At 42.8% G+C, this 18,872-nt stretch overlaps 1 protein-coding gene across 1 annotated transcript in view; it reads right to left on the bottom strand.

The window, feature by feature from the left end:
- The window catches only part of WDR64 (WD repeat domain 64), a gene marked incomplete at its 5' end in the record, with an annotated part of 135,385 nt that overhangs the window by 13,307 nt on the left and 103,206 nt on the right, over positions 1-18,872 (bottom strand). Inside the window, 8 exons of the mRNA XM_084624940.1 lie at positions 1,688-1,749; positions 4,143-4,248; positions 5,003-5,154; positions 6,539-6,575; positions 8,585-8,669; positions 12,487-12,579; positions 15,010-15,140; positions 17,668-17,850. Of these exons, the coding sequence (XP_084481066.1) occupies positions 1,688-1,749; positions 4,143-4,248; positions 5,003-5,154; positions 6,539-6,575; positions 8,585-8,669; positions 12,487-12,579; positions 15,010-15,140; positions 17,668-17,850 (849 nt within the window). The remainder of the gene's footprint in view (positions 1-1,687; positions 1,750-4,142; positions 4,249-5,002; positions 5,155-6,538; positions 6,576-8,584; positions 8,670-12,486; positions 12,580-15,009; positions 15,141-17,667; positions 17,851-18,872) is intronic.

Below are 18,872 nucleotides of genomic sequence, written 5' to 3'. Positions count from 1 at the left end.
GTGTGCTTCTTAAAAAGCTGCAAGATACGGGCATTGCGATAGCTGACGTGAGAGGTCAGGGCTACAATAATGGTGCCAACATGAGAGGAAAGAACAGAGGAGTGCAGACACGGATCCGAGAGTTAAACCCTCAAGCTTTTTTTGTCCCATGCAGTTCTCATTCATTGAACTTGGTGGTCAGTGATGCAGCATCAGTTTCTAGTGAGGCTGCTGAATTTTTTAATGTAATTCAAAGCATCTTTGTATTTTTCTCTGCATCAACTCATCAATGGCAAATTTTGAAGCAACATCTGGGAACATCCTCTCTGACACTGAAACTACCGAGTGTCACACGATAGGAAAGTCGAGTGGAGGCAATAAAGCCTATCAAACACCAAATTGGGAAGATAGATGATGCCATAATTGCCATTATGGAGGATAATGCTATGGCAGGAACTGTTTGTGGGAGAACAGTGGCAGAGGGAAATGGAATCGCCAGAAACGTACATAACTTCAAATTTCTGTGTGGCTTAGTGTCGTGGCATGACATACTCTTTGAAAGAGAGACTCCAAGGTGTTGACCTTGATATATCTGGAGCAATGGAACCACTGGACAAAGCAAAGTCAGACCTACACTCTTACCGGTCAGATGAGGGATTTCAAAACATTCTGAAGAGTGCACTGGCAGAGGAACCTCAGACTGAAGCTATTTTCCCACCCATTCAAGAATACAAGAGTCACCGAAGAAGACGACATTTTGATTAAGAGGCACGGGATAATCCCATAAGAGACCCCAAACAACAATTCAAAATAGAATTCTTTAACCAGGTGCTAGATTGTGCAATACAGTCAGTTGAAGAACGTTTCATGCAGCTCAAGGAACACAGCAGTACATTTGGGACCAGCAATGCAGGGCACTAGAGACAGTGTTGACACATGATGACATACGTGATATTGATGAGAGTGATTTAGGTGATGAACTGAAAGCCCTTTCAAGATACATTTCAGCAGGATCAACTCCAAAGGCTGTTCTGGAATATATGTGCACAAATAAGATGACCACCCTCTTTCCAAATGCTTTTGTTGCTCTGTGCATACTTCTAACACTTCCTGTAACAATTGCCAGTGGAGAACACAGCTTCTCCAAGCTGAAGTTAATAAAAACACATCTATGCTCCACAGTGATACAGGAGAGGCTGGTCGGCCTTGCAACCATCTCAATAGAGCATGAGCTGGCCCAGACTGTGGACCTTCAGCAGGAAGCAGTTCAAATCTTTGCAACCAAGAAGGCACGGAAAGCACCACTTTGATTATTCAAACAGATAAAAATGCCAGTGTTTACTATGCAGACAAGAAAAGTTACATATGCTGTTCAGGCGTTTGAAAGTTAAGTGTTACTTCAAATTTTTGAACAAGGCATTTTAAGTTGTTAGTTCTCCTTTGTTGGGGTAGGTAGCAGAGCAGTACCATGAGAGGAGCAGAACAGGAAGAAGGCAGAATTGAGACCTTTCAAGGTTTTCGCCCAAGCGAGGGGACATGGGGATATCATTTGAGCTCCCCACCTCAGGGGCCAAAATGTTGTGGGCCGGCCCTGGGAAGAAAGTGGACTGAACTTATCTCAGGATAGTGAAGTATAATTCCATTTTTCTCTACCTGTCATATGTGAATGGTAAATTATTTGGGTGGAAAAATGATTTTTCATTCTCACCTTATTTTCATCCTGTGGATCTTCCAGGAATGAGCCAGTATTCCAGTGCATAATATGCCCCTCTGTGTTTTAAAAGAAACAAAAAACAGAATCATTTCAAAAGAGGTTCAAACTTCTTTATAAGTGCCCTCTGTTGCTAGATATGCTACCAAGTTAAGATCAGGGTTGGAAGGGACCTCAGGAGGTCATCTAGTCCAACCTGCTGCTCAAAGTAGGACCAAGCCCCAATTTTTGCCCCAGATCCCTAAATGGCCCCCTCAAGGATTGAACTCACAACCCTGGGTTTAACAGGCCAATGCTCAAACCACTGAGCTATCCCTCCCCCCTGAGGGATAAGGACCTGGCTAAGGACAAGGTAGAAGGAAGCCAAGGGTCTGGGCATTGAAAGTTAGTTTTTAGGATAATGTAAATGTCACTTAACTATTTCATTAGCAAACAAAGGAGAAAATGTTAGTCCATATGTTACAATGGAATACTGATCTCCAGCCTATTTATGAAGAATGTCATATTAACAGCATAGATTTAACTGTTTGTTAAAAGTATCTAAGAATTTTAAATAATTACAAACACACAAAAACAGTCACCTACTAAGCAGAGTTACCTACTGCATAGACCAAACATGAGGGCGTTTCAGAGGGGTGACATTTTTCATTTTAAAATGACAAACTGGACAGAGCTTGATCAATCACATGCATAATGCAAAAGAAAATAATTCATGCCTTTCTAGTGTGCTCATGTGGGATACACAGTCCAAGAGGAGGGAGACTGACCACTGAAATGGGAACATTTACCTTGATATCGTGTCCCTCCACTGCTCTTTGCTGCAGTTTTCTTCCCATGTTACAGTTCCTCCATCACCATTGAAATCTTCCCTTTGTTGCTCTCCCAGTAGGAGGCTTCTGGGTAATTCCAACAGCCACCTTTGGCAGACCTAGTCTCTAGAACTGTACACTTGGGCAGAGAGAAATGTGGGCAGCCCTAGTAGGGAAAGGATGAGAGGGGAGGAGGAGGAGATAGCCGCAGTTGGGCTAACAGACGCTATCCAGGCAATATAGCAATGGGTGTCAGCAGTGGGGAGAAGGGAGGGGTGTGCAGGACACACACAGAGCAGAACTAGTAGGAAAACCTCTTGCAGCCACTTAGAATCTGCAGCCAGTAATATGCAAGCAGGCGGCCAAAAGGGGAAGCCTCAAATATAGGAGAAAGGGCTATGACACTAGCATGGAATACTCCTCCGTGAGCAGTAAAAAAAAACTCCTTGCCGTCCTGTGCAATATGGGATAGTTGATTGGAGAGAAAGCTTTTCCTTTAACCTCTGTCCATTTTTAGGGTATGTCTACACTGCAACCAGGAGTATGATCTGCAGCTCATGTAGACATACCCATGCCAGCTGTACTCTAGCTGGCTCAGCAAAAATAAAAGGATGCCATGGGCGTGGACTTCAGCATGAGTTGCACAAACCCACCTGACCTCCCTGGGTGCATTTGTTTGCATGGCTAGTGCTGAAGCCCACGCCATGGAGTCTTCACATCTATTTTTAGCGAGCTAGCTAGAGTACAGCTAAGGTGGCCATGACCACACAAGCTACCCCATTCATACCCCTGTTGCAATGCAGATGTACCCTTGGTGTCAACCTCAAACCATTGTTACGTTTGAAAGGTCTGGAAAAGCTTTTTCCATCTCACTTCTGCCCAGCAGCAGAGCAGGAAGTGTGGAATTACTGTAAGAAACTCTGTTCTCATGGGATTTCCAGCAGGAACAGAAATGTAAGTACCTGATGTCTCATGAGATAGATGGAGACAAAGAAGATTTTTCAGGCCAAGTTTGAAGACACAAAGAGTCACAAAGTTTAAAGAGGTTTAGATAAGCTTCAGATAAGCAACCAAACTTTTGCATGTTTTGCCAAATGAAAGCCACCTTCAACCTTTTGAGGTTCACTAAACATTAAATTAACAATCAGAGAAAGGGCTGCTGGCAGAAGCATCAGTAATGCTTTTTCCCCTCACATTGCTGTGTTATTTATGAAACACAGGTCATTGTTGTATACTGAACTTTTCACTGTCCATGAACTAACTGTCTGTGTGCAACAACAGCCGCCAATTTGCTTTTATTTGCAGCAGCCGGTTATGGAGAAAGTGGGACTTTTGCTTATTCTTAATCTTTGCCCTTAGTCTAAAATGAGGGAATTTAGATGGTAAGTATATGGGAGTTCTTTGTGTAAAGAAAATATAACACACTGCTCTTGCAAGTAGCCTCTGTACTGGCAGTGTTGTTAGCTTCTGGCTTTATCCTGTATTCTTTACTCCCATAGACTCCCCTTTCCTCGATTTTTAATGCAGTTTTGCTTTGGCCCTTCATTGCCACATTCCCAGCATGTTTTTACAATAACCTTTTTCAGCCACTACAAAGAGTCAGGAGAACTGTGACTGAGAAGCAAGTGACTGAGACCACTTACCCTTGGTGGCCGCTAAAAGCATTTTAGAAGAGATATCGGTGCACAGAGCAGTCAGAGGAATTGCAGGATGCTTTGTGAAGGGCAAAACTTCTCTCAGTAAATCTCCCTAAAACAAACAAAGTATAGAGGAAAGCAGACTTTATCCACAAAAAAATCAAAGCAACAGAAATTTTATCATGTTCACGTGATGCAATGTTTTCTGTTGCTTTGATTTTTCATGCATTAAGTAAATAGCAAACCATATTAGTCAGATTTTATACCAACAACATACATTGAGCTGCTTTATTATACCTGGGGGGTTCAATATCACAGTTAAATAAAACCGCTGAAGTCCCTAAAACCTTTTTATAATATATCTTAATTTATCCACCTAGAATCAAACTCTTCCCTGTCTTGTAACCCATATCGACATCAACCTGATTGCACAATGTGCAAGTCATACCTGACCCTCTACTCATTTATACAGGTGCACAGCCCAATATTGCTACATTATTTTTCAAAGAATGTTTCAGTTAACAGAGCAGAATTCCTCTTATAATTGGAGCAGCAGACTCTGCCTTGCCCATCACAGTCTCAGAAGGCAGAGGACGTAGATAAAGAATGGACCCCAAGGGAGTTACATACCTTTTCAGACAGTTGTCACTAGAATTATTCTAAGCCATGATTTTCCTCCTGTTCCCCTTCCCCCTTCCCTTTGCTACAGCTGTTAAAGCAGCACTAAATTGTGTTCATAGAAATAATGATCAGTGGGAAAAAAAACTCCTATTACTTCATGTTAGGTGAGAGCAGGATGCTGAAGATGTGGAGCATTTTCTTCTTTCACCCCCAACCCCATCCGAACATACAATCAAATACGTTACCCCAATAGTCCATAGATAGACACAGCCATTTTCATGGGCAGAGGCCAGTATTGGTGAGCATGTATGTCCAGCTATGTTTCTAGAGAAGCCAGAGGCTGATTTTTTGGTGTCAGAGGGTTGCACGTCCTTCTCGTTGGTTGTCTCTTCCCCTTCTGGAATATAATTGACCCCATTATCTTCTTGCCATAGTTCTTACAGTTCTTTCTTTGAACACAAAGCAATGGAACAACGCTAAGAAAAACATTAACTTTGACAAAAGAAAACTTCATTATAAAACAAAAGCCCCTTTGAAAATATTTCATAAATACTAGCAAGGAGCCATGGTGAGAACTTGGAGACACATTGTTTAGGAAGTATTCTCATGACACGTCCTGTGCCAAACCACACCATTCCTGTACAGGTGCTAAGAGCCCTTTTCACAGCATGGGGGCAGATTTCAGAGAGGCGGCATAGAGGGTCCGTACTCCCCTTGTGTGCCTCACAGCAATGTTCTGCTGCATCTCTAACTGTGGGGGCAGGGCAGGGATATGACCAGGGACCTGCAAAAGTGCAGATTCACTGGTCAGAGTCTTCCAGGGAGTAAAAGTTCAGGGTTGTGGCAGTGGCTACTAGCTGAGCCCTGAGGCTGCAGATGTAGCCCAGGGAGCGGTGCTGATATTCTGCAGGGAGAGAATTCCATCCTTCTCAAAACTACCAACAATCCCTATGCAAAGCCTGTCTGTCTCCTAAGCACTTGACAATTTGGCCTTCTATATTTCCTTCTTTGTTCTCTATTTCTAAAGATATGTGCGTGAACCAAGATATTTATTTTAAGGGTCCGTTTGCTTTTACCTCTAGGTCACTAGCTCAAACCTGACCCATGTGGGTACTGTCACCAGTGGCCTATGTGAAATAATTCAGTGTCCGTTCTGTTGACAGGGACACCCGTCTGGCAGGACCATCAATAGTGACTGTAGCCAAATTCCGGTTTCAGCGTCAATTCCATTCTATTTGGATGCTGCTGCAATCCCATGCTTGGCTTGCCACTGGGGAACACAATTTGCTGTCCAGATTCAAGTAAAGACTCCTAGTTGTGTCATCAGCATGCCGCTGATATTTCAGGACCACAGTCTCTCATTATCTGCCCCAGCTGCCTTCCATGCACACTGATGAAACAGATCCCTACAGAACCCCACACAATCATAGAATATCAGGGTTGGGAGGGACCTCAGGAGGTCATCTAGTCCAACCTCCCGCTCAAAGCAGGACCAATCCCCAGTTTTTACCCCAGATCCCTAAATGGCCCCCTCAAGGATTGAACTCACAACCCTGGGTATAGCAGGCGAATGCGCAAATCACTGAGCTATCCCTCACAGGTGGATGAGCAGCTGGGATTTCTATACACTTTAGCTGATACCTTCAAACATCTTCTTAAAGCCTCTCTGACAACAGGTAGACAGTTTGAAAAATGGGCTTTTCTTCCCCCAGGTTTAAAACACCCTATCCTCCCCAATGACCCAAGAAATCTGCGAGTATAAAGAGCAACACATTCCATACCTACTGTTGCTGGAGACTCTCCATTGTTTACATCTTCCTAAAAACAAGATTTATAAAACAGAAATTGAGCCAGAAAATTGAAAGCAGAAGAGCATACACACAGTACTAGACCTTGACATGCCCGGAGAAACAGTTCTCTAGACTGTCATTATTTAAGGAATGAACTAATTCCCTCAGAGGCTTATGTGGAACTTCTCACTTATATTGTCTCAGTTTCCAAGAAGAGTCTAGACTAAGTTAATTCCTTTCTGGGATAATGAATAGACACACACACTCAGAATATAAATCCATGGGGGTGATTTTCCAAAAGCACAAATGAATGGGAGTTAGGTGCCTTTGCAGATCTCCTCACTAGGTCTTGTCATTGCCTTGAGCAAAAATGGGTAAAATAGCAAAGTTGCAAAGCTTACCCACATGTAGCCCCATTTCAGCAAACAAACGCCTCTTTTTGAAGATTTCAGTCAAATTCTGTCTGCTGCTTCTCTCAAGCACTGCTTTCAACTGTATTTTAACCCCACTCCTAATACAAAGTCCTGTTGGAATTATGTGTGTGGCTTTTCACTCTAAAATCAGTACTTTCACATGGCCTCAACCACATGGTTGGGAGGTGTTGGACAAGTGGGTTGCCTCCAACCTTCATTCCATGTCTATCTATATGGGTCAGTCTGTCAACTACAGTAGAACCTCAGAGTTATAAACACCAGAGTTATGAACTGATAGTCAACCACACACCTCATTTGGAACTGGAAGTACACAATTACACAGAATCAGAGACCAAAAGAAAAAAAAAAGTAAATAAAGTACAGTACTGTGTTAAACTTAAACTACTAAAAAAAATAAAAATAAAGGGAAAGCAACATTTTTCTTCTTCATAGTAGAGTTTCAAAGCTGTATTAAGTCAATGTTCAGCTGTAAACTTTTGAAAGAGCAACCATAACATTTTGTTCAGTTATGAACATTTCAGAGTTACGAACAACGGCCATTTCTGAAGTGTCTGTAATTCTGAGGTTCTACTGTATAGAGATGTGAACCCACTGAAGGGTCTCCAAGGGCTATTGTGGGGTGGGCCCAGTTGTTAGGCAGGATCTGTAGGACAGAGTGGAAGATTTCAATAAGTCAGGAGGGAGACTAGGAAGCACAGGGTGCTTCAGGGGTTATAGATGAAGACGACAAGCCTCCTCAGTCTTGTAAATATGTACTGGCCTGTGTATCTTCACGTGCTAACTCCTTGGGACACATTTGACAACCACAACCTGTTGCCATTTCTCTATTTTTAGTACCTCAATGGCTTCACTCAAGTGTGCGGATCAAAATTATGCATATGCCAATTTGGGAATTTAAAAATGTATACACTGTGTTGAGAAAAACAGAGCCTGAGGAAAATTATGAGACAGTAGCACATTTTTAAAAATTTCTGAGTCCCCATCTGAGAATTTCTCCTCACTTTCTTCCACATTGCACCTCTTCCTTCCAGGCTCTGCAGCTCTGCCACTATTCTTCTGGCAGGAAGGGCAGGACAAAACTACCACAAAATCACCAAGTTAGTTCTAATGAAAATACTCCTATCTATCTATCTATCTATCTATATATATATTGCTTCAGCCCTTACAAGGAAGTACTTTAAATATGCCAGAGTTATTAATGGCACCCATGTTAGTTTTCCTACAATACAGATGTGACTTCAATGTTCACATTTCATTCTAGAGAATCCCAATGTCCTCATTTTGTGCCCTGTGCCGCTCCCCCTTAAAGCAGGAGATGCTGGTGATATGCATTGTACAAGACCTTCGATATCAGTCGCCTCACGTACCAGCAGCAAGCTGCTGAATGGCGCACACTCCCAAATCCCATCTTCATTTCCATCTTTCTGCTGTGCTTGCCCTCTAGTCTGGGAAGCAAAATGAATCAGACTTCTGGGGAGCATGGGGCCTCTGCATGGCAGAACACTGATCTTGTCAAACCACTGGCTTCTCTGTTTTTGTTTTGTTTTAATCTGCTATATAGAAATTTAGCTTGGATGAAGTGGAAACCAAACAGCCAACATACCTTGTTTAGACTCAAGTGGCTGCCTTCTGCATCCTGTGTGGCAGTCATATCACTTACAAGGGATGAAGTGGTGGAGGAGGAGTGACTAAGGAAAAAAATCCAGAGATATGGCTGATGGCACATAATAAAATATGGGTGACTACTTACATTCTCGGAGATTATGTTAGAGATCTACAGTTAATATTAGCCAGTGCTATTGAAGAAGAAAAAAAAAAGTAGTGTCTCCACTAGGTAGACTAAGTTTTCAAAAATTTTAGAAAGTGACATAAATATGTGAGCAAGATCTGCAAAGATCTGAAACACATACCAAGCCAGAATCTGCACCGATTTCCATCCTATGGAACTGCATGAAGGTCCGAGAGATTGCAGTGAACTAAATTTTCTCTTTATTGATTTTTAAGTAAAGGAGGGAGAGGTCCTAATTGTCTGTTCCAGTTTGTTTGTACATGATGTTTGATCCACTTAGCTTTGTATTAAATGCACAAAATTACATTCAAGTGACATTACAGGCTAAGAGTGTGCAGTAGGGAGATGATGATGAAATATGGCCATTATCTCCTGGAGGCATTGTCCATCATGGTAGGTCCATGACTGCTGGAGACACCTCCCATAGCAATGGTCACTGATACACCCTTTCCATTGGGGGAGCTTGTCCTTCTCCTGTATTCAGTGGTGGATTAGCCACTGGGCCAACAGGACCCTGGCCAACTAGGGGCCCCGGAAAAATGGATGTTGTTGTGCCCCAACCCACTCCGCCCACCTGGTGCTCTTGCCGGGAAGCAGGGCAAGCCCCCACACTCCTACCCTGGTCTCCGGCAGGAGCACCAGGGAGGAGGCACAGGGGAGAATGCAGGCGGAAGATGTGGGGTGGGGCCCCCCACTTGCTCTGGCCCAGAGGCCCCACAAAATGATAATCGGCCTCTGCCCATATTGGCTCAGCTTCATCAGCATGTCTAGGGGTGAAGGCAAGTGGGCAAAGCCATGGCCCTAATCGCTCCCTGCACTTTTTTGAATTACGAGCACTACAGTGGTATCTCCCAGTGATGGTGCACAAAGAGCACAAGCATATACCTGGCCTGAGCAGGAATTTCTCTGATATGACGACTCTGGGCTGGGTACCTGAACTGAGAGCCTCTCCCCTGTGCTCTCAATGACCCTCGCTGCTTGCCGTAAACATCATGAAGGAGGAAGCTGCCTGATTCGAATGCAAAGAGGACAAGAGCCTGGGGGGAGGGAGACTGGAGCTGGCTAGGCAAGCAGACTGGGAGCTAGTCTGAATGGGGAATGTGGGCAGAGGAAGAGACAGATTGGGAAGCTAGGAAGGGTATGAACAGAGAATGCCTGGGCAAGAAATTGGAACTAAAAGTGATTAGGTGTGGACACTGGGAATGGGGAGGAGAGTAGCACTGAGATAAGGAGAGCAGAGGGGTGAAACTAGGATTTGCTGGGCAAAGCAATTGGGATGAGATGTCAGGGATGGGGAAGAGAAGACTGGGAGAAGAGAGGTTGGAGGGGACAGGGTAAAAGGGGTTACACTTGTGGGGAACAGGCAGATGAAATCTGTGCCCACCAGCACACACTCCACTCCATAGCCTGGAATGGAACCTAAGATTCTGAGTCTCACCATGCCTCTGCTGTCAGCAAATATCTATGAAACCCCTGGCAAAATGTCCCATCCCCCTCTAGTGAGGATCCACACAGAGGATGACAACCTACTACTGTTATCAGTTACTCCATTAGCTCAAGTGGCAAAGATCTGTGCTGTGGATCTAAAGGCTCCAACCCTGCATATCACACACACAGGTGTCACTGTGGTGCTCCATGATGGAATTTCTCCTTCTCAGATTTCCCTTTTTAATAACCTAGGAAATCTCTCTCTCTCTCTCTCTCTCACACACACACACACACACACACACCATTAAAAGAACATTGTTCAGGTTGCAAAAGAAGCACTCAAAAGTTAAATATGAGGTTGCCTGTGCAACTTTAGTTCAGCTCCCCTGAGCTTATGCATTGATACAGCCATTAATTAAATGATCACGTGCTATTTTTTCCCCCACAACACTCCTGCTTCATTCAGTGCAACGGGGGGACTTGTCTTGGGAGAGAATCAGGGTTGTGTAATGAAGGAGACTGTGGCAGAAGTCAGAAGGTGTGTAGCAAATGAGGCAGGGAACTGCAAGAAAGAGAAAGAAGGGTCTCACGGTTAAGGCAGTTAAATGCTGCCCTAGAGAATTGGATTCTATCCCTGCCTGTGCCATAGAGTTCCTGTGTGATGCTGGGCAAGTCACTTGAGTTGAACATTTCACAGGTTGTCACTAATTGTGTATTCCTAATTTTATGGATGCCCAGTTTGGGCCTGATTTGCAGAAGTGCTGAGCGCACACAGTTGCAGCTGAAATCAATATGGGAGCTGTCCTTTGAACAGAACAATGCTAAGGACTCTGAAAAATCAGATGCTAGTTGTCTCAAATTGAACACCCAAAATTAGTGGATACTTTTGACCTTAATATTTCTGTATATCAATTATCCATCCAGAAAATAGGAATAATAATACCCTGTTATTTCACAGGAATGTTATGAAAATAAATGAATGTCTGAAGCAGTCATGATCACTACAGAAAAATCCATGAGGAAATTAATAATCTTGTCTTCAGAGCAGGGTTTGATAGTGTGCAATAAATAAGGCCTCGGGCCACACTTTGAACAATGGGGAGACAGCAAAATAGTGAATCCATCCATTCATCCTGTGAACTGAATGAGGCAGGGATCCCATGGAACAAGTGGTATGTGATCATGTAATTAAAGACTATCATAACACATATATGCAAGGGTGCCTCCTTAATTCTGGCATTTCCTAGCCTTTGAGTGCTTCACTTTGCAAGTTTAGCAAATGTTCTTTTAATGTATTTTTGTGTGTGTAATAGTAATAAGCTTCCATGTAATCAGAAACAATAATAGAAAATACAACCTATGCAAAACATGTATGATTCAATGTCATTGCAAGAGCCTCACCTTTCAATAGTCAGAATATTTCCTGACATAAAAAAAATGCAAACTGTGAAACCTAATCACTGCATTTAATTTCATTTACCTGGGTCTCTTTGAAAAAAAAGGGCCAAAAGTTATTGTTTAAGATTGAAAGGCTGATTAACATCTATTAAATGGTTATGGCACATTTAGGTGTAGTAAGTCTGTAAGATGCTTTAAGGATTTAAAATGACATAAGACCACAAACCACCCTACAGATTCAAGGGGGCATAAAGTTGCTTAATTGCTTAAATCCTTAATACTGTATAAGTATTTAATCCAAATTAAGTCCTTAAGGCTGCCAGGTGCCTATGAACATACGTTGGAAATTGCGCGCTTGTGAAAACGCACACATGCTCAACCCTCCGCTCTAGACATATGGGCTTTGTGACTGAGCATCTGTCCTGCATACGTTAATTTTTGAGGAATACTGGCCTGCCACTACTATTGTTTGTTAAGAGCTGACTATGGACTTGAGGGTTGTACAAATCACAACAATAAAAAACAGCCTCTGCTCCAAACAGCTTACAGTCTACAAAACAGCTTAAAAGAAGGGAAGAGCCACTGCAAAAAACTCAGAAGAGGGGGCAATTTGGGGTTTTAAATATATTTGTTATATTAACTTCTTATGGAGCAGAAGTGAGGCTTAGGAGGCTTTTGAATGAGGAAGGGGAGGGGCATCTCACATGTAAGGAGACACTGAGGAAGGAATGGGAAAGCTAAGCACCTACTTGGGTTTCTAATTGGATTAATCAAACCCAGTTAATCCAGCTCAGTTCAGCTCTAGGTTATGCTGGGGTAAAAGAGTGGTGGAAAAATTATGCCAGTTTAACAGAGCAAAATTCATAATGCAGTGCATGCCATTCAGTTACCTGGAAGAGAAATCACTCCGGAACAGGAATAGCACAGCATTGACTCCAGATACTTGACCGGTAGCGTCTTGACAAGCCTGATAAGTTTTATCCCTGGAAATAAAGAGGTTTGTACAGGATTTGTCACACACTTCGACACCTATTATGTTTATTACAGTGCGTTGTTCTTAGGTAAGATTATAGACTGAAATGCATAACCGCTTAAGAATTAAACAATTTTTGTTTCCTGGGGTTTAGGTTACATGTAAGTAGTCACATATAATTTTGCAAAATCAATTGATTGTTATGAATTATGCTGGCTTGACATCTTTAGAAAAGATTGCACTTTTTTTTTAAACCTATGGAGCAGGCTTAGTATATGCTATGCCATTGTAAGCATCCCCACAAGGAACTGAACTGAGAGCCTGGAAGCTGATGGAATGGCTCAGTGGAAAAAAAAAATCTTTCAGTCAGCCAGGCCTTCCCCCAAGACTCAGCATTTAAGACAAAGAAAAATACATTAACTGAAGCAGAAAATTGCCATAATCTTGGCATTCAGTCCAGTCATGTGAATCATGGGTACAATGCCCTATCTTCATCCAACATTTCCCCTTCCTCTCTCTTCCATGCAGCCACACTAACAGCTCTCCCCCTATGCAAGGGGAGGGAGAAGCAGACCTGTAGTTAAATCTTTTATTCCCCTTTCGTTTCTCCCTCACCCCTTTTTGGGAAAAGAGTTAAGGGAGGAAAAGTGGAATTTCACCCACAATTTCAAAACCAAATTTTTTGAAAAATATAAAAATTTGTTGAAGTTTTAGTGTTGACATTTTGTCCAAAAGAGAAACTGATGAAGATAAAAAACATCACCAAAATCCCATTTTTTATTCAGAATGTTTTTCACGTTAATAAATGTGCCCAGTTCTAATAGCTTCTTCAAAGCCAGAATGTAGTTTTCAAGGTAATTACTTACAGCCTTATTAAATGAATTTACTAGAGCTAGGCAAAACTGTTCAGTGGCATGTGACAATTCTTAGGGGGAGATCAGATTTGGGCTGCTAGAAAGTTGGGACCATACAGAGATCACTAGACCATCCTGCCAGTCCCTGGTGGGCAAGATATGGGAAGGCATAGAACAACATTGATTGAGGGAACTCTCAGGGTCTTGGGGTTTCTCCCCTCCCCCCCAATAACTTCAGAGTTTCTGAAGGCTTTAGGAGTGATAACAGTGCTATTTTTAATGACAACTTTTTGGAGCAGTTAATTAGGGAAGAAGGTGTTTTGGAGGGATTTCTCTTTGTCAAACTTGGGCACAAAAAATGAGAAATATTTAAAAGACAAACTGTTAGGATCAAGAGGAGCATCACCAAAAGACAAAGGAAGGGAAAACAAATATGGAATCTGAAACAAGCACCATATTAGTAGTAGCTCTTGGAACCAGCATGAAGGTCAGAAAGTAGACCAGCAGCCACTCAGATGAAAGAAAGAAGAGCTCTCCTAATACAGCTAGATATTGGCAAAGTAGTGATGATCAGTACTGTAGCAATCCTCTCCAAACCTTCTCTTTCTTCAAAGCCAAACCACTGATGTCTGGAGGAATTCAGTAAAGGATTCTCCTCCAGAAGAAGTGGGAGGGGGGAGGAAAGAGGGAGTTCCAACCATTCCCACCATCTGCCCACTCATGTCCATCCACACGTGTCACCTTCATGCAAAAAAGTGTAGTCTTCCTTTACCATGTCATCTGGAGATGAGAGGGCTTTCTACTGCTCCACTTCTATCATCTTCAAAGGGCAGCCAGCTGGCTTTGTCCTAGTCCAAGCTCATGAGAAGGTGACTGCCTGGCCTCCCTCTCTACTTCTTTGCGTGGTGTGATGGCGTATACAAACACCACACCAGTAAGGAAGGGGTTGAGAAGGTGCAAAGCATGCATGGCTTGGAGGAAGAGCTCAAAAGGAAAGCAGACCAGGTCAGTAGGAGGGTAAACAGTGGAAGTGAATTGATGTACATTCTCAGATCCTGGGAAGCAGGACTACAGGATGTCCTAACGCCTGAGGCCTCTGCTAGTCTTGACTTCACCAAACCCACAGAGAAGGGGCTCACGGAACTCAGGTCTGAGGCTTTATCTTTGATTTCAGTTGTTTAACGCCTTGTTTTTAAATGCCAAGAGGGGACTGGTAGGAATGACCCAGGGATACAGAAGCATTGCACTTCTGGGTGCAGAACTTAGCTATCAGCTTCTGGACTCTGCATTGGGAACTGGTGGAGAGGGTGGTTACCAAACAACTCCTAGGCAGGGCAGGAGGCAGAAAGCTTACCCCTGATATGGGGACTCTAGATGAGAAAAGCCCTGAAGCCAGAAGGCTCAAGATTACTAGACCTTGATGCAGAGGGGGCATTGCTGGACTCTTTATATACAATAGTATATTAACATTTGTATTTTCAATACAGTGTACCCCAAAATACTTAAACTTAAATCAATAAGGTTTAACTTAATTCCATAGGAATTGTCCAGGATATTGCCATATCTGTTACCAAAGTATTACTTACAAGTATCTGACAGTAGCAGATTCAAAATCCCACAAGATTATTGCACCATGTGCATTTCCAGTAGCTATCAAGCTGTATCCTTCTACTTTTAACACATCAAAGCACTTCATTTCTTCACCCACTGGTAAATTCTAAAGGAAGCATAAATAAGACTTTTACTAAGAAGGACATGACATTTGATAGTGAAATGTTTTAAACAAATGCGTTATGTACGGAAAATGACATTGTACATTGTTGTAAACTCAATGCATTTTATTAGAGTTACACATTATAACATTTGCCATTCTTATGGTGCCTTCCATCCAAAGACCTCAGCATCCCTCTGAGGTAAGACCTATGGTCACTATTAAAGACTGCATTAACTATACCTGAGACCCCAGAGTAGTTTCCTGTTTTAGGGACCAAGGATGAAGTGGGAGGGAATACTTGTGATAAATCCTGGCGAGTGCTGACTTTTTAGATGGCAACCACTGTAAGTATTCTTATGCCCATTTTATGGAGGGGGATACTTGTTCAACATGACATAGGAAGTTCCTGGAAGAACACCCAGGATCATTCTTCTTCCCCTTTGTATTACACTGTTTGCACCATACATTAATACCGGCACAAACATACTTGAACTGAGACATTCACACATCGCAAACATCCAAATGAAATTAACAGCAAGAGCAACTGAACAACACATTGCATTAGACAGGAATTAGACAGGCATCAGAGCTATGGACTATCTAGTCCAGTGTCCTGTCTCCAACACTGGCCAGCACCACATGATTCAGAGGAAGGTGAAAAATCAAAGTAGGCAGCTGTGGCACAATCTGCCCTCACAAAAAATCTCATCCTAATCCCTAATATTTTGAGATTGGTTTAACCCCTGAAGCAGGAAGTTTTATATTCCTTGCAGTGATCTGTTGGCATCAACTATTATACCTCAGAGGCAGTAGCGTAGCTGGGGGGAGCAGGGCAGCGCTCTCCCATCAAGAAGCAGTGGCGCCTTTTAAAGTTTTTGTCACCCGGCGGCACTCCGAGTCTTCAACGGCGGGTCAGGCGGCGCTCCGGGTCTTCGACGGCACTTCAGCCAGAGGTCCTTCACTCGCTCCGGTCTTCGGCGGCATTTTGGCGGTGGGGGGTCCTTCAGTACCGCCAAAGACCGGAGCGAGTGACGGACCCGCCGCCAAAGTGCCGCTGAAGATCCGGAGCGCCGCTGGGTGAGCACAAGCGGGTGGTGCCTTTTTTATCTCCATTCCCCCTGTTTTCTCCACCTGGCTACGCCACTGCTCAGAGGATTCTTGTTATTCATAGAGACATCCAATCCCTCTTAAAATCTTGCTAAATTCTTGGCCTCAACAACTTCCTGTGGCAATAAATTCCACAGTCTAGCCACACATTGTGTGAAAGAGTATTTCCTTTTTTCAGTCTTGAATTTGCACATTTCTGTTTCACTGAGTGTCCCCTTGTTCTTGTGTTATTAGGATGGAATATACAGTACTTAAAGCACCATTCTGGCAGATATTCAGCCATTTGCTCAGGGGATGGGGCCCTAGAGTTGCTGGCATGCCTGGCCTCTCTGAGATGGAGAGGGGTATCTTCTGTTCCACCAAGCCTGATGGGAGGCAGGAGGGAGACCCACTGGACATAGGCCAAAAAAATAAAACGAGGAGGAGCCCAGACACATAAGGACATTGCTAAGGGCACAGCAGGACTCCTCTGGAACTGGCCTCAGGTGACTGGCAGCAAGGAGGAGTGGGAACTGTTGATCTTCACCCTTTTCCCCTGTGGCCCATGGTAAGGAATAGTGGAGCCTAAAGGATTCAATTGATCCCACTGCAGCGACTCCTCCACACTCTGAACTGAGGCAGAACGAGTAGAGGTCACAGAGAGTCAGGCCTGAACGTGTCTGAGTAGCAGTTGTTCTCACCACCCAGCAGCAGTAGCTACAGGTGACTCACTACATTTTTCTTCACAACTATCAGGGCTACAAACATACCTAAAAAAATTTGTGACAGCTGATTCTGCAGAGGTCAGTAACATTGGTCACAATCACCTGGGAACCTATTTGCCCTGGCGAGAGGGATTTGGCAAGCCTGTGTTAAATGTGCCTCATTTCATGAGAAGTATACAGGTAACTCATGTCACCATGGCCATGTCATTTAGAATGGGAGGCAGTGTCCGGTGGCTAGATCACAGGGCTGGCAATCAAGAGATCCGGTTTCTAGCCCTAGGTCTGTCACAGACTTGCTGTTTGATCTTGGATGAGTCTGTTTCTCCACATCTAAGTGCCCTCATCTAAGATAGACATATTTTGGCTCTCTCTTCCTTTCTTTGTTGTTGAGAGGATTAATTCATTAAGATTTATGAAGTCCTTTTCACTGCTATTGAGATTTTTGGATGGACATCTCTATTTACTATTTCCAATTCGTACACCAATAATCAAGGGCCTATTGCCATACCAATGTTTATCTATTTAATCACAACAATTACTAATATCAATAGGTGTCATGTAACTAAATCTCATAGAAATAGTCACCTCCTGAAATAAAATATTTTTGGATTTCAATGCAGTGGAAAGTTTAGAACATTTGCCTCTCATTCTGCATCTAAATCTCTTACTCACTAGCTGATGTTAGGTAAATAATGCAGAAAATTAAGAGGTGTTCTCACCTGGATTTCATTATTTCTCTTAGGTTCTGTATCAGACAACAGCTGAACATCTGGAAAAAAACCATTTGCTTTCCTGGCATTGGGTTTCAGACATAGAGACATGACTGGATTCCCTTGCAGAATAAGTGACACAGCCTCAGGGAGCTCCCATGTAACAGTCAGATAAGGTTCACCTTCATTACCCTAGTAAAATGACCCATTTAACCAAAGACAAAAATACAAATGTGACATTATCTGATTAAAATATGACCATGCAAACCATTGTTGCTACCATGGTTGTATAATTGCAACAGATCTTATTCAGAGTGTAACACATGGCCAGAAAGGGTTAAGCAGCTTGCTGGCTAAATGACCCAAGCTTTAAAGTCATGTTAGGAAAGTATGTGAATGGTAAGTAGGGCCTTTCCCTACGAGATAGGCTAGAACTTTGAAGTGAAAACCTGTATTGTTAGAGAATTAGAGGTGATACTAATTGTGTGTGTTTACGTGGCTAATTATTAAACAAGATATAAGTTCCTCTTTGTCACTATAGCTATCGATTCAGAGATCAAAAAAGAATATTAACGTTTAGATGAATCTTGAATGCAATAACGTCATTGTCTATATGTCTCTTTAAAATTTGTAATAGACTGCCTAACGGATAAATTAGCTTATGTTAATCCATGTAGTTAATTACCAGTGAGGTTTGGGAAACAGAAGGCTACATCAAAAGCCTAGTGTTAACCCAGGACTGTATGTCAAGTGGCTGCTAGAAAACTGTATAAAAGACCCTGGGGTCCTGATCCTGTCATCTCAGATCTGCTTGAGGCTTCATGCAGGGGAAGCCTAAGCCATAAGGACTGAGATCCCAGTCCTGACTGGACCACCCTGAATATGAACATTGGACAAAACCTATTAACTATTTCTGAAAGAGCTCTTTGTAACTACAAAGCTCACCATCTCTGCTATGAATCTGAATCTCAAGATTGTGCTCATGTCTGTAAGTATACTGATCTTTTCTTTTTTAATAAATTTTAGTTTAGTTAATAAGAATTGGCTGTAAGTGTGTATTTGTGTAAGATCTGGAATATTCATTAACCTGGGAGGTAATGTGTCCGATCCTTTGGGATTGGTAGAACTTTTTTATATGATGAATAAGATTTTCAGTAATCTTCATCATATTTGACTTGGGTGTTTGGGTGCAGGCCTGAGGCTGGGTTACTTTA

Source organism: Lepidochelys olivacea (assembly GCF_965140295.1).
Source record: "Lepidochelys olivacea isolate rLepOli2 genome assembly, chromosome: 3".
Classification (NCBI taxonomy): Eukaryota; Metazoa; Chordata; order Testudines; family Cheloniidae; genus Lepidochelys; species Lepidochelys olivacea.
The sequence above is the reverse complement of the archived record's forward strand: the minus strand, read 5'-3'. Positions and strand labels throughout refer to the sequence as shown.